This window comes from Crassostrea angulata, chromosome 5, assembly GCF_025612915.1.
Source record: "Crassostrea angulata isolate pt1a10 chromosome 5, ASM2561291v2, whole genome shotgun sequence".
NCBI classification, from domain to species: domain Eukaryota; kingdom Metazoa; phylum Mollusca; class Bivalvia; order Ostreida; family Ostreidae; genus Magallana; species Magallana angulata.
In genome coordinates this window covers 5,476,539-5,492,816 of record NC_069115.1, presented here as the reverse complement: position 1 = coordinate 5,492,816, position 16,278 = coordinate 5,476,539, and the positions used below count along the sequence as shown (strand labels likewise).

Sequence of the window (16,278 nt, the reverse complement as noted above, 5' to 3'; positions counted from 1 at the left end):
TTTACCGCTAGTGATAATGCAAATAAAACATATGTTGTATTGTAGTAAGTTCCTTATGAAAGCTGAAAAAAAATTACTTCAACTGAATTGTGAATAATTATTCTCGATCAGATATACATGTTCGACTTGTGGGAGGATCGACTAAATATGAAGGCAGATTGGAAGTGTACTACAACGAAACATGGGGGACAGTATGTGATGATACATTAAGTAAGGAACTAGCACACGTGGTGTGTCGATCCTTGGGGCTTCCGTGGTAAGGTTTTAACCCTTCAATTCAGACTTTAAGAAAGTGACTGCCTCTATCAAATGTAAATTACATAAATCTTACAAAGTGATAGAAATAAGTTATATCTAAAATGTACTTATCAAAGATTCAAACTTTTTAGGATTGCCTCTGACACCCATTGCTGTGCTCAGTATGGCCAGGGATCAGGGGCTATCTGGTTGGACGATATAAAATGTACGGGATCTGAAAAAAGAATCGAAGACTGTAGCAATAGTGGATGGGGATCTCATAACTGTGAACATGGAGAGGATATATCTATCAGTTGTGTTCCCTGTAAGAAATTGTGTTTAGCCTTGTGATTTAAACTATAAAAAAAAAAAGATTTATGAGGACGGATCAGAAATTATACCCATACTGCTTTTTCCTTCTCCTAATATCATTGAGTGATTTAGTAATCACACCAATAATAATATGTCGTTTCAAAAATAAGTTTTTTGCGACAATTTATGCTGTTATGATCGATAATAAGATCTAGATGTTAGAACAAAGAAAATATCTTTTCATATCATCATAATTGGGAGCTTTTAATTCTTGTGTGCATTTGGGGATTCGGGGTCGGGGTTGGAGTTATGTGTGAGCGATGAAAAATGTAAGTAACAGTTTTTGAACAGTTTTGATCTTATTTGATTTCTATTAAATTAACTGATCTTCAAGAATAGTTTTTTTCTTTTTTTTTTTGGACGAGATAAGGTTTTAAAATGAACGCCATAATGCTTCTTACATTTTTTGCATTCATTCATTCATTCATTTATTTGTGACGAACGTTCTTGAAATAATTTGTGTAAAAAAATATTGCTATTTTTCTTCAATACTTTCCACAATTTTTTACGCAGATGCAAAAAAGTGAATTGTAGATAGATATGCTTCAGAGACTTGCATTAAAAAACCAAGTGCACATTTAAGATAAACGTACTGTTGCATTTTTGAAAAGATTTTTTTTTGGGCAGGAATGCATCATCGCATTAATACCGTTTAAGATAGTCTTAATCGATAAGAGTTTTGTTAATCTAGTTTTGTTAAACATTCTTAATGATACCTTTTACATTAAAAAATATCATTGATCTAGTTCATATATCACGTTAATATGTATAATCTATGTCAAATTCAGTGTCCAGTTAGTCTGAACTCTAATGTTGGCAATAGGCATGCCTTAAGTTTATGTCTAAACTATAAAGAATACATAAATTACACCTCTTCAGTAATAGATGTTGAGCTGCGCATAATTGAAAAAAAAATCAAAGTTTGAATAAAAACTTTATAAGTATGATCAATATACATTTCTAAAAATAAATAAATAAAAACAACTGTTGTGAAGAGTTACGTGTATGCTACTGTGTGTAATAAAGAATCTAGTTTCTAAAAGTAATTTCTCTGATGTTTTTGCTACATTAATATGTCAAATATAACTTTAGCGATTTTATTACGATCACGTTTTTATCATAGTTATCATAGTTATCGGAATCAAAGTTTTTGAATGTTCTTGTCTCTAATTGCAAATCAATACATAGAACTTGTGTTTTTAACAATAACTCTGGTGTCGATGATACTGCATATGCGTTAAATAGCAGTTAAGAACAAAGTGTCGAATGGTGGAAATTTTGAAATTTTTACACTTCACATGGTCTCAAAATAGAACTTTAATAGAAACATTTATCTTTGTCAAGATATTCCTGTTCGACTCGTGGGAGGATCAACGAAATATGAAGGTAGATTAGAAGTGTATTACAACGAAACATGGGGAACAGTTTGTGATGATACTTTGAGTAAAGTACTAGCCGATGTGGTGTGTCGATCTCTAGGGCTACCTTGGTAAGTACGATCTGTAGATTAATTTGTTTTGATTTATACATGAAATTAAATGACATGTCAGAGAGATTTTTTATTTGGCAAAGTATACTGTGGTTTTATTAATATTCAAGGGTATAAATTTTCGTGGATAAAGTGAAAATCAAATATTCAATGATACGTAAATTCGAGGCCAATGACCTATCAATACAGAATCTTAATAGGAAATGCACTTTAATGAACATTTAATTTCGTGGATCAACTTAACAACGAAATCCACGAAAATTGGTATTCAACGAATATTGATGAAACCAAAGTATTTACGGACATCAATTGCATTATTTTGTTCTTGGGAGCTTTAACAATATTTCAATTTATATAACTAAATAACAAAAACCCAATATCCAGGAATGCCTCTGAAGCCCACTGCTGTGCTCAGTATGGCCAAGGATCAGGGCCTATTTGGATGAACAATGTGAACTGTTTAGGACATGAAACAAGAATTGAAGACTGTAACCACAACGATTGGGGAACAAACAGTTGTAATCATGGAGATGATATATCCATAAGTTGCATTCCTAGTAAGAACTTATTATAATTCGATTTTTATTTAATAAAACATGGAAAAGAGAAACTTAACAAAGACTATTAAATACTTGTTTCTGGTAGGTTTACCCGTACGACTTGTGGGAGGATCGACTAAATATGAAGGTAGATTAGAAGTGTTCTACAACGAAACATGGGGAACAGTGTGTGATGATTCTATGAATAAACAACTTGCCGATATGGTGTGCCGATCTCTAGGACTACCTTGGTGATGTTTATTGACAGTTAATTTTTGATTTATAAAAAAAAAAATTATTGCTAAGACATAAAGATTTTAAATAGATAAAAATTACAAAAAGACATATTTTGTGTCGTTCAGGTGTAAAATTCGTAAGCTCTTGAATATTGTAAGATAAGCATAACAGTATTGTTATTGTTAAACTTTTTTAAGGATCGCATCTGAAGTCCATTGCTGTGCCCGATTTGGCCAGGGATCAGGGCCAATCTGGATGGACAATGTGATTTGCTCAGGATCTGAAACAAGAATTGAAGATTGTGACCACAATAGCTTTGGAGAACACAACTGTGGTCATGGGGAGGATTTGTCTATCAGCTGCATCCCAAGTATGAAGTGTTTTTTTCTTTTTATAAGATCACCTAAACAAGAAAAAAAGTTCACCCGATTCGGTCCATAATATTCATTACTAAAATTAAACATAGTTGATGACATTTTATTTCTAAAATTAGTGATATGTATCCTTTTGCTTTTCTTTTTTTCAAAATGGAGAGAAAAATGCAAATTATTTGGCTACCGCTTGATCTCTGCTATCCTTCTATGAACTTAGCCCGTTGTCTTAACTTGCTTTAAATTTACTTTATTACATGCACAGATTAAAGTATCGTGGATTAGAAAAAAAATCTTTAAAAAGGAGCGGCCTTTAAAATATTTTGATTTGTTAGGATTGGCAAATTTCTTATTTTGTAACCGGTTATCGATGTCTTGACCTTTAATCTGGTAAGTCAATAAATTCCATTCCTAACTGTATTTTTTTTTACATTTAGTTAAGAGAAATAGATTTGCTATTTATCTAAACAAGGTTAATTTCAGTTGGTCAGGTTTTTTTTTATCTAAGGAGCATAGACACTAAAAATACCTATAGCTACTACCAGCAACTAACTACATTGCCTATAACTATTATGGGAACTCTATTGGTTTTATCTAGATCACAACGTTAAATTAAAGGTCAGATAATTTGAATATTTCCAACAGCAAATTTTGATTGACTTTTTTTTGTATAAAAAAATCATTCGGACAACTGCAAATAAAAAATCTGGACTACTATAACGATGCATCGACCTTATAATTTTTATAAAGATTTTAAATTGTTTGGACTGCAAGCTCGACTGAATAATTTGAGTCTGTGCATCCATAACTTTTCTTTGCTTTTCCAAGGAAAAGTTCTGGATGCACAGACTCAAATCATTCAGACCTGATGGCATGAACAAACAAATGGACTTCACTAAAATGAACGTCTCATAGCCATTTAGTAGTAGCTTTAGGTATTGTTTATTTTGTCTCATACTCATGTACACACACACACACACACACACACACACACACACACACACACACACACACACACACACACATATATATATATATATATATATATATATATATATATATATATATATATATATATATATATATAATCCAAATTGAGTGAAAGGTGATATCACACAGTATAAATAATCAAAAAAGAAAATGAACAGTTCCAAAGTTTCACCATGGAAACTTTGGAACTGGTCATTATCTTTTTCTTTTTTTGATTATATATATATATATATATATATATATATATATATATATATATATATATATATATATATATATATATATATATATTTATATATATATATATATATAAATATAGGCTGCAAGCGAGTTTATATTTGGGGATATTCAACAAGGTTGTCTCTAAGTAGACAAATAAAGATTGCTTAGGGTTTCTTTTTTTTTTTGCAATGTTGATACTCAACAAGGCACATTAAGTACATTCGAAATATAATTCTAAGAATTAATCGTCGTTGTACAGATATACCTGTAAGACTTGTTGGAGGATCAAGCAAATATGAAGGTAGATTGGAAGTGTACTACAACAAAACATGGGGCACAGTTTGTGATGATACTTTGAACAAAGAACTCGCCGATGTCGTGTGTAGATCGTTGGGTCTATCTTGGTATGTATCTGAACTAGCAGCTTTAGAAAAGTTAATAAATCGCTGAACTAAAAAAATTGAATCAGAAAATAAAGTTCGAGAAATTGTTCCTCAATAGAATATATTATTATTCTAGATTAATCTGATAATTTAATTGTTAACATCCATAAATACAATACTGTCTCAGGACTGCCTCAGAAGCCCACTGTTGTGCTCGATACGGTGAAGGATCAGGAACTATCTGGTTGGACGATGTTAATTGTATGGGATCTGAGACAAGGATTGAGGATTGTAACCATGGTGGGTGGGGATCTCACAACTGCGGCCATGGAGAGGATATATCTATCAGCTGCACTCCTGGTAAGTAACATTTTGTTTTACTTTAGGAGATTACTTATTTAAAGAGAACGTTTCTAGTTAAAGAAGGAGTCTTAGAATAAGACATTCATGAAATTTTGACAGAGTGAAACAGATCATATAATCAAATCAGTCTATCATTCTTATCAAATTTGACCGTATTGTTTTCGCATGTCATGTCAAAGTCATTAACCCTTTTCCTCAACTTATAGGATGATAAAAATAAATGTGGTCATCTGCAGTTATGTATAAATCTGTTAAAGATGTAACGTTTCTATTCTTCAATGAAATGATAGAATAGCAGCATGTCAATCAGCTAATACTTATAGATTGGAATAAATATTTATACTAAAATCGATATTGCTTAGTCTGCATCTTCTCTATTTTTTTAAAATTTTGTGTTGAGGAAAAAGGTAGTGACCTTGACATGACCTTTATGGGTTAACAAGGAGGTCAAATGATTAAACAGATAGAATCATTTAAGGTATAATCTGTTTGACTGCGTCAAAATTTAATGAATTTCTTATAACGAGAAGACTCCTACCTCCAAAAAGCTAATAAGAATTTAATTTGATAGACAAATCATATTTCAAAAACGTAAGTTGAAACCCAAGGTTAAAAGTTAAACCCTTTTTCTTGCCATGAAGGTGCATAGAACAGGTGCTTATCTCCGGTGTCCGTGGTGCTAAGCGGAAATTGAGTCATTGACTCCCCCCTGGTGGAACACCATTAAATTGCAAATCAATCCCCAGCATTAGCCGCTTCGAAATTTCAGCTTGGTGGACTGAGACATTTTATATAAAGTACCTTGTCTTAGTGCACACAACATGGAGTTACCGCTGCAGGATTTGAACCAGCACCTTTCAGTTAATGGCCTAACACCTATTACCATTGAGCCATGTGCTCCATCTTAGCAATAGCTATCATTAATTTAAAAAAGCCAATATTAATGTTATTCTTTTAAAATGATGTATAAAATCATGAATCTACTGCAATTTTGGTATGCAAAAAATGTAATATTTTCCTACGCCAATCCTCAAAAAATATAGACGTGGACCTTGTTAGATTCGTTACTTTGATTACCATTTCCATGCCAAGTTGTGTGGTAGTAAAGTGGAAAAAAAACTATGATATTTTAATTTTTTTCATCTTGATTTAGTGATTATTTAATTAAATTTACTTTTGACAAATTGAATACCAGAAAAGATTCATTCCTAAACCAACAATTTATTTAATCAACATGAAAAATATGAAAAACTATGAAAATTGGTATTGAATTTAACCAGCTTTTCAATCGTTGAAATGCGTTAAGAATTCATCAGTAAACAGCCTTAAAAACTTAAACTTTATTTCCTTGAAACCTCCTTGAATCTAATCGAATTCCTTGCAATTGATGTATGTTTAAAGGCAATAAAAATTGAGTGATTGTCTAAGCAAGTTAATTGCTGAATCAATCGTGTATTTTTCACTATAAAAAGGTTCAGACCGCTTCCTAAAAGAGTAATGGTAAATAATAAAAAGAATTGACGAACAAATGTACGCGCGCGGGGATGTTCAGGAAGCATATGGAATCTGAGTTACATGTAATTCCTCGAAATCACAAATCTTAGTTATTATGTACATATTCAATTATCTATGCAACGAAACGTAGACAAAAAAAAACAAATAAGAAAAACTGAAAACAATTTTTTTTCCCAGAAATTAGTTTGTATTGCGTTGATTTACACATTGATGACGTCATGAGTAAAAGTTGAATGTCGTGTGAATTTGCTCGGAAAACATTGTAAACCTATTCATAGAATAACGAATCTAAGAACAAAAAAAAAGTATTGTGGTGTGATTTATTGAGAATTGAACATAATAATACTGGGATACATGTTAGTTTTATCAATCATTCGCCAAAACGTATGTAAATTAGCTTTTATTTCTCGGCCAGACTTTCCTCTGTCTTTGTTTACGATATAAAAATCCGACTAGAACAACACTACCCCGTATATATTGAACTATAAATTTTATACGTATCATTAGTTTGATCAATGCTTAAATTAAAAAAGTGCTGCCAGAATCCCATGTTGTATGTTGTTTTGATGCAACATACCGCTTCCCGTGCAAACTTTATGAAAGCTGGAGAGGTTTTACGAGAGCCGGTTGAATAACTGTTTAATAAAGAAGAACATAGAATTCTTGCAACGGTTTTGATTAAACTGAGATGTTTTGCCTTCACTTAATATGTTTATTTTATTTTGGAAACCGCTGGGTAGTGTTGTTCTATCTCATGTTAAGGAATATACGTAAATTATTTATAGTTGTCACGTGATAATGCACCAATGTGGCAGTTATGTGCTACCCGATTTTATATCACTGACATCTATTTTACAAAATAATAATAAAAACTTTAGTTTTTGATCTTGTTCAAAATAGTTATTTAGTTTCATGATTTTGAATATAACAGTCAATATAAGACGCTAAATTGCCAATATGCTTCCATAACACCCCCGTGCATGTCGTCATAACTATGCCAACAACAAAGTAATTAAGTGAATGATTTTACAATCTTATTCTTGTTTTTGGATAGCTAAATCCTAATATTAAACTGCAATAAAATGTAAGCATGTAATATTACATCTACAGATTGTTCCGAAAATCAGTATTTTTATATTGAATATTGTTCTTTTGCACTGTTACTGCATCTCTTACCCAAACACATTGTTTATAATGGAGACGTTAGTTTTCATTATACTGCTAATGGACACTTTTTTTGCGATAAATGTTAGAAAGTGTAATAAGAATTTTGATAATTATGACATTTTTTTTTAGAAAATGTGCGTAAAATTAGATTTAAATTATGATAAACTTTGGTCCATTGATTTGGCATTTCAACACATTATAAAAGGAATAATAAACAATGCAGTAATGTTTGGATTGTGAACATATATCTTAATAAATCATTATTTGCGTAATTTACTATGCAAGTATTCTATCATTTAGAAGGCGAGTTTGTACATTGTACATGTGACATGATGAATAAAATTAAATGTGTTAAATGTTTCGCAAATGATATCACATTAACTGAACAATGCGGATAGAAAAATCTTAAAGATTCTACTCCTCTTACACACTTAACATGTATGCATGTGCGATGTTATGTCAATATCATACACAGAATATACTTTACATGTTTATCAAATCAATAGCGATAAACACATATATGAGAGACAGAAAGACAATATGCAAAAATCGGTATGGAATACATTTGGCCATATTGTATAAACCCGATTGTCCAATATTTCATCAATATCAATCTTTGTTTAGATATGCCTGTTCGGCTCGTTGGAGGATCAACTAAATATGAAGGTAGATTAGAAGTTTATTACAACGAAACATGGGGGACAGTATGTGATGATACTTCAAATAAACAGCTGGCCGATGTGGTGTGTCGATCTTTAGGGCTTCCATGGTAAGGTTTCTAGACCTGTATATTTAAAGTAATAAAATATTAAATGTTCAAAGAATCAAAATCATAAAACGATTACGTTTTCACAAAATACGGTATTGCCACTTTATGAATAAGCAAACAGTAAATACAATATCTCTCTATTGTGGAAGTAAAAGTGAAAACACAAGCTTTTTATCTCTTCAGGAATGTCTCTGAAGTCTATTGCTGTGCTCGATTCGGCCAAGGATCAGGGACTATCTGGATGGACGATGTAAACTGTATGGGCTCTGAGAAAAGAATCGAAGATTGTAACCATAATGGCTGGGGGAGTCACAACTGTGGACACGATGAAGATGTATCTATCAGTTGTATTCCAAGTAAGAAGCCTCTGATGAAATAAAACAGAAATCCTCAGTGTATTCAGCTGTTTTTTTCCACTATGTTTACCATTTATTTGCAACCAACGGGATCTGTAAAATAGGATGATAGGTGTTCCTGAAATGTACAGATCTGTATCCCTTTTCACAAAAAAAACTTACGATTAATTTTTATCGTAAGTGAAAACTTAAGTTTTTATTCATTTTCACAAAACATTTTATGAGATTCTTACGTGTAAAATTTGTCGTAACTTTACGATAGCACATACCCTCTCGTAAGTATTTCAAAACTGTAAATAATAATTGTATTATGTAAAATATACAAGAAAAACAGCTAAATTTAATGTTTTAGGCCGCATTATACCATTATTTCGCATTATAAAGCAGTTAGTGTTGAACAAATACACAAATATATGCTCCAAAAATTTTAACGGCAAATTTTTCTCGTAAGATTTTCCTACGTCACACTAAACACACATTGTGATTGTTACGTCATATTTTGATTTCTTCTACACCACACTGATTTCACTCGATGTAAGTGGTATATAATTTCAGTTTTGCATCTTTTTATGAGAATGTTGGCTAATTTATAAGTTTCTCCTTTTTTATAAGAATTATCAAGTGAATTCAAATCGTTGCTAGGGAAAGGATAACTCGTAAGTAAATTCTTAAGTGAACCCTGTTACGAATGCGTTCGTGAAAAGCACTTAAGATTTCTCATAAGATATTCTTAAGTTGAAATCTTACGCAAAACCTTAATATTTTTTATGAAAAGGGCTACTGATTAATATAGATAAGCGACTTTGTGCATGTATTGATGACGTAATGTTAAATATACGGCCGTAAATCAAAAGTTATAAGATATGTTTTTTTTATGACTAAAAAACTAGTTTTGCTATGCGCAAGTGGTGCAAACCTTTGAGCAATTACGCGCATTATCTATTTTTTCTTTATTATTTAGGAAAAAAATATGAGTATTATAGGACCAAATATTATTTGTTATGCAGACAGATGGATTGATCCATAAAACTCGTGATCATTATGCTATCTACTGACTTAAATTAGTAAGCTCAGACTTAGAATGCCGACACCTATTTAAATGTTCTATAACAATTATTCTCAACGCCTTGTCTGCGATGTCTTTAATTTGTGACACATTCCATTGATACTGTCGGGTAAACATTTGTGAAATAATGATTAGTATTTTTGGAAGTGAATATTACATATGTTCAGTCCAAAGTCCAGCAGATTGATCTTAACACATATTTTTGATGGGAACAATTCACCGCCAATTTTGATAACGTCAAAGAAAAATAGACATTTGTAAACATTTGAGTCTACAGAGAAAAGAAAGTACTCAGGGTTCAACGATGTAAGGTGTGTTTTTTTAATGGAAACACAGGTCCTATTGTTGGCAACGTTGTTGGCACATTATTTAACATGTGAAATAAAAGCTTGAAATTAATATTCTACTCATAAAACACACAATGCTGAATAATAAAGAGACAAACCAAGATGTAAATTAACTTGTGTTTTAATAGGTATATTTAAAAAAAAATACTTCAACTAAATTGTGTATAATTGTGAAAAATGCAGGTATTGCTTGCTCCAAAGATTCTAAAAAGATTGAATCATTGATAAGTATATTTTAGAAATAACTTTTGTTTCTACCATTTTGTTAGATTTATGGAATTAAAATTTAATAGAGGCAGTTACTTTCTTGGAGTCGGAATTTAGGGTTTAAAACCTTACCACGGAAGTCCCAAGGATCGTCCTTACAGTTGAATTGTCCGTACTTCACCAAACTTGCATGAATGATGCATCTGGACCTACTTATGGACATGAAAGACATGGATGCTGAATGTGGGGCATGCATTTTAGATGCTTGAGGAGGTTAAGGTTTTTGGAGCAGGTTAAGGTTTTTGGTGTAACGCTCTTTAATAACAATTTCTAAGTCACTACTGGTCATAACTTCACCAAACTTGCACAGAAGGTGTGTCTTATGATACTGATGCACCAGACAGGCTTGAATGCTAAATCGAAGCCATAGATTTTGGATGCTGGAGGAGGTTAAGGTTTTCAGAGCTGGTAAAATTTTTTGGAGCAGGTGCCCTTTGATGTTTATATCTTAGTTATGACTGGTTCTAACATCTTGCATGGATGAAGCGTCTTATGATACTGATGCATCTGACAGGCTTGAATACTAAATCTTAGCCATAGGTTTTGGATCCTGGAGAAGGTAAATGTTTTTAAAGCTGGTTAAAATGTTTGGAGCAGGAGCCCTTTGATGTTTATATCTTAGGTATGACTGGTGCTAACATCATCAAACTTGCACGGATGGTGCGCCTTATGATACTGATGCATCTGACAGGCTTGAATGCTGAATCCGAGCAAAAAGTTACGGATGCTGGATGAGGTAAAGGTTTAATCATATCAAAATATAAAATTGTATCATATGACGCAATATTGTGTAATATATAATATCGTATCATATGATACAATATTGTATATTATATTATTATAATATCTTATTATATCAGATGAAAGAGTATTAAATGAGATAATATGGTAACATATTATATTGTATCGTATGATACGACATTGAATAATATGATATCATATTATATAATATTTTACTATATCTCATTATATTGTATCATATGATATGATACAATGTTGCACAAATAATATTGTATCATACAATTCAATATTGTAATACATCATGCAATATGATATTATATGTTACAACATTGTGATGTACATGTTATATGTAATATGATATTGTTTCATATTATACTGTATTATATCATATATTATATATTATGATATTGTATTATGTGATCAAATACAATTATTCATGATACAATACACTGTCATATCATATGTAACAATGTCATATGCATCATTATTATATATACATGTACTCGGGTATTATAAGGCAACTCTCAGTGTTAAAATTCCGATATGACGTCACAATAAGCAGCATGATGTCATATTGTAATCAGAAACATGTCAATTTTTACTTTATCTCTTGTTTAAATTATAAACACTACAGGCATAACATATTACTAGAAACTCTTCTAACTGAATATACCTTTTTCTGTATTACGTATGAGGATAATACGGGCATGAATATTTTGTTTCATAAGCTAGTGTTATAAGGTAAGCAAATAGACATTTATGTGGCTTGACCGGCCTTTCCTCTGTCAGTGTGTACAAAAAAAGGCAAAAGTGTAACCATATCCCGAATATTATGAATGTTGAATTTTGCAAATATCAAAAGCATATGACCTAAAAGTGTTGCTAGAATCCTGTGCTTCGTTGTTGTAAATAAGATATACGTATTATTTTCAATGAATTTGAAAAAGTCGAAGGGGTTTCCGATAAATAATGACAGTATTTATTTTATGCGATTAACGGTAGGATTCTAGCAGTAATACTAATAAAGATGAACAAATTGCTGATCAAATTATTGTATAATACATACAAATGAACTTTGGGGTAGTGTAACACTTTTTGATTTTTTATTAAGATAAAAAAGTTCTCTATGTTTAACTGTCACGTGATACCATGGCACGGCAGCTTCAAAGATTGACTCGCTTCCGAAGTAGAAAAACAAAATCATTGCGAACAAATTAACTTTATATTAATATTCAGCAATGTTTTCATAAAAATAACCAATTTTTAAATTGATCATAATATCGGCGGTCAATAAACTCGGAGTTGCCTTAACCTACCCGCGTATATATTGTAAGTATCATAGGATCCAACATAGTATTTTATATTATTGTATTGATAAACAATGTATCTTGTAATACGGCATAAAATGAACATGTAATTATCATACAATTTTTTAACATGTGATATAGTAATAAGATATTGTGTCAAAACAATACCCATATATATCCAAGATAATTAACTCTGATTTTCATATAATATGATAAAGGTGGTATTATAAAGGTGATGCCTCGTCTCGGTGAGCTTTGTAATCTGTGATTACCTATGTTTCATGTTTGTTTGTAGTTCCATTTGATTGCCGCATTGACTGGAGCTTCTAAAGTTGTATTGAAATATTTTATCAGAAAACACTAAGGAAACCTACTTTATGAAAAAAAAGCTTGTGAATGTTTGGTCGTTTGTCGTTGATTGCTTCTTTGTGTCTTCGTAGCTTTTACAAAAACCTTTCAAATTTTCGTTTTCTTTTTAAGAATAATAAGGTCAATTTTTATAAAACTTGGCACAAAACATTTGAGAGAAAGGAGCAGGTTGCCTTCAAAAATGAAATGATAACGAAAAAGTAAAAAATATGGTGGGATGTTTAAAAAAAATTGCATAACTACAAAGCCAAGTTTAAAATTAATACATTTATTCCAAATGACTTTTAATGTAACTGACGTTTAATGAATGGGTCATGCATCCTTCAAATAAAGATACTTAAGATATATAAAGCATATTGAATTGTTTAAAAAATATTCATTAAAAAAATTAGTTTTATCAATACTCTTAATTCAGCTCATCATCGAAATGTTAACATTTTACGCTTGTATCACGATAACATACGCAAGCAGAGGGTTTTTTTAACATTCATTAATCAGTAAATCACAATCGAGAAATGAAAGGCATTTTATTACTAAACGTATAAACACGGTGTTGTCAGGCAGAAGTCCTAATGTTAACATAAGTAAAGATCAAATATGTGCGTATGAAAAATATTATGATTTTGAAATGCGAACTATTACAGACCCTGAAACGTGCTTCTACACGAGTTGCACGGTTCGGTTCGGTTCGGTACGCTTTTTGAACGGTACGGTTTGCTTTGTGAACGGTACGGTTTGTTTTGTAAACGGTATGGTTCGTTTTGTGAACGGAACAGTTTGCTTCTTTCACGGTACGTTTTGCTAAAAATAGCAGCACGCTTTGTGAACGGTTTGCGCGCTTCATTAATGGCCTGAACGCTTTGATTTTTCCTCGATATAACTTTATTTAGTTTTTGTTCGATCAACACCAGGTGATAATTATGACAAGAATTTATTTTGATTTATATGATATATTACAATTGTATTTCAATCTGATTAAAATTGGAACTTCCATCCGTTCCCCCGTTTTTGATATGTTGCATGAAACGTGTACTCAGTGACAACCGGAAAGTGGAGGTAGTTTTAATTTTGATTAGTCTGATATTATTAGTATTTAATTTTAGATAAATGTAATTGTTAAGATAGATTAAAAGAAGTGATTGAATTTAATCCGATATATTTTTGTTAATTCAGCGAGCTGTCGATAATTTTACAAAGCATTCTAATCCATTTATAATTGCTATGAAAAACTGCCCCGTCTTTATTCCGATATTTCTTTAGTTTCCCTTATCGTTGTCTTGATTCTCGGCTACTTTTTATTTTTACAAGCATCTTTCTTGTTCTTAATTCATAGTTCGTATGATCATTCTTTATTGCTTACCACTGTAGTACTATTGCCGATCAAATTCCCCTAGTTAATGGACGAGGTAAAATTACACGCAGTTAATGATAAAATAAAAAATGAATTTCAGATAAGAGATCTTGAAATTAACTGTTTTATAGTTTTTTGACACGAATTTTTATTCATTTAAATATTGATTCTATGATTTTCTGCACTTGTTCGTATACACAGGTCATACCTACATGAAACTTGGTTTTGCTTCCTTTATCTGAACTAAGATTGCGTGTATAGTCAAAATATGACTATTGGTTTTTGTTTTTCCGTTAAACCATACAAGTACATGTAACATATTTTTTACGATATGTACACAACTAGATAAACACAACAAGTTAATAGCTTTTAATGGCGATATTTATCATTCTGTTGAACAAGTGTCCACTCTTCATTGTATGCAAGCGATTTAGCTGACGTTTTACAAATGCTGACAAACCTGTTTATATATCATTTACCTTTTTACTCACATACTACAGGACACGGTAATCAACAAATGAGTGTTAAAAGTGATAAATATATAAAAAAAATTATCTAGAAACAAAAATAATACGACAGCGAGGGAAAAAGACTCTGATTGCCAGTACATGAGTTATAATCATGAATTCGGAAGGAATTTTTTTTTAATAATTTCAAATAGGAAGGCTCTTTTAAATAAGGATTTAAGAAAACATAAAAAACGTTTTCATTCAATAATTTTCTTCTAGCTTTACAGGAGAAGCCAAGTAGCTTCATCTGTACTGTTAAAGTGATTGACAGGGGAAGAAATAAAACCACGTGGTCTAAATTTAAATGACAATAACATTCGCAGGGGTGTATACTCGGTCATTTGAGTGAGATTTTATTTCAGTTTCGCAGTAAAAATCGTGCCTCGTGTTTAAAGTCTATTTCTTAGAATCAATAGGTACTTGTTGTCAAATATAAAAGCTAGATTTTATTGAATTTAGAATTTATCTTTATTAATTGATGGATAAAATGAGTTCTAGAAATAAATATGACATTAGGATTTTTTTTGAGGCTGCAGCAATTAACATGCTTATTAGCGATTTCTTTTTTAGGATTAATTTTTGATCTGCGCCTGACCTAGTACATGTAGTAGCATCAATAGTGAAACAGACTCTAATATGCAGAATATTCCTTTAAAATAGCTCGATATACTAGGTTTTCATATAAAACAGACATCCATTCTTTTTTTTAAAAGCAAGGTATTGCATGCCAAAAAGCCTCAAACATGGCAATGATTTTATTATGCAACCCAATGTTTATACATTCAACAACGTGTAGAGAGGTTGACACGAACGATAACTCTGTTCTAAATATCATCGCTTAGTTTAAATAAACTCAAGATGATGAAATATGACATGTATCTTAATAGATTTTCATGTTTTAACATAAATCAAAGTAGGATATGTTATGAAAAATGACCAGTACTTACATACATATATTTTAAGAATATCATTCGAACACTAATACTTCCGCTCGATATTTCATAGGAACTGAACAAATCTCGTTGAAGTCTCATTCGAGCCCCTCTGAATTTATTGCGTACTTAGCAACGATAAAGAAAACATTCCGAACACATTTGGACATTTGGAGGGGTTTATATGAACCTAAAGCGAAATAATATAGTTCAGTGATAAAACTTTAAGTATTATATTCAACACAAGTTCTCTCTCTCTCTCTCTCTCTCTCTCTCTCTCTCCCTCTCTCTCTCTCTCTCTCTCTCTCTGGAAAGGTGTGAATACCGGCATCTCGTGTACACCTGTTAGTCACAACTGGCCATACGTGCTTTTACGGGT

General features: G+C 31.4%; 1 protein-coding gene across 1 annotated transcript in view; it reads left to right on the top strand.

Annotated features, from left to right (window-relative positions):
- The window catches only part of LOC128183045 (deleted in malignant brain tumors 1 protein-like), an 84,741-nt gene that overhangs the window by 48,220 nt on the left and 20,243 nt on the right, over positions 1-16,278 (top strand). Inside the window, exons 31-40 of the mRNA XM_052851865.1 lie at positions 112-256; positions 390-562; positions 1,954-2,098; positions 2,483-2,655; positions 2,744-2,888; positions 3,072-3,244; positions 4,717-4,861; positions 5,028-5,200; positions 8,510-8,654; positions 8,838-9,010. Of these exons, the coding sequence (XP_052707825.1) occupies positions 112-256; positions 390-562; positions 1,954-2,098; positions 2,483-2,655; positions 2,744-2,888; positions 3,072-3,244; positions 4,717-4,861; positions 5,028-5,200; positions 8,510-8,654; positions 8,838-9,010 (1,590 nt within the window). The remainder of the gene's footprint in view (positions 1-111; positions 257-389; positions 563-1,953; positions 2,099-2,482; positions 2,656-2,743; positions 2,889-3,071; positions 3,245-4,716; positions 4,862-5,027; positions 5,201-8,509; positions 8,655-8,837; positions 9,011-16,278) is intronic.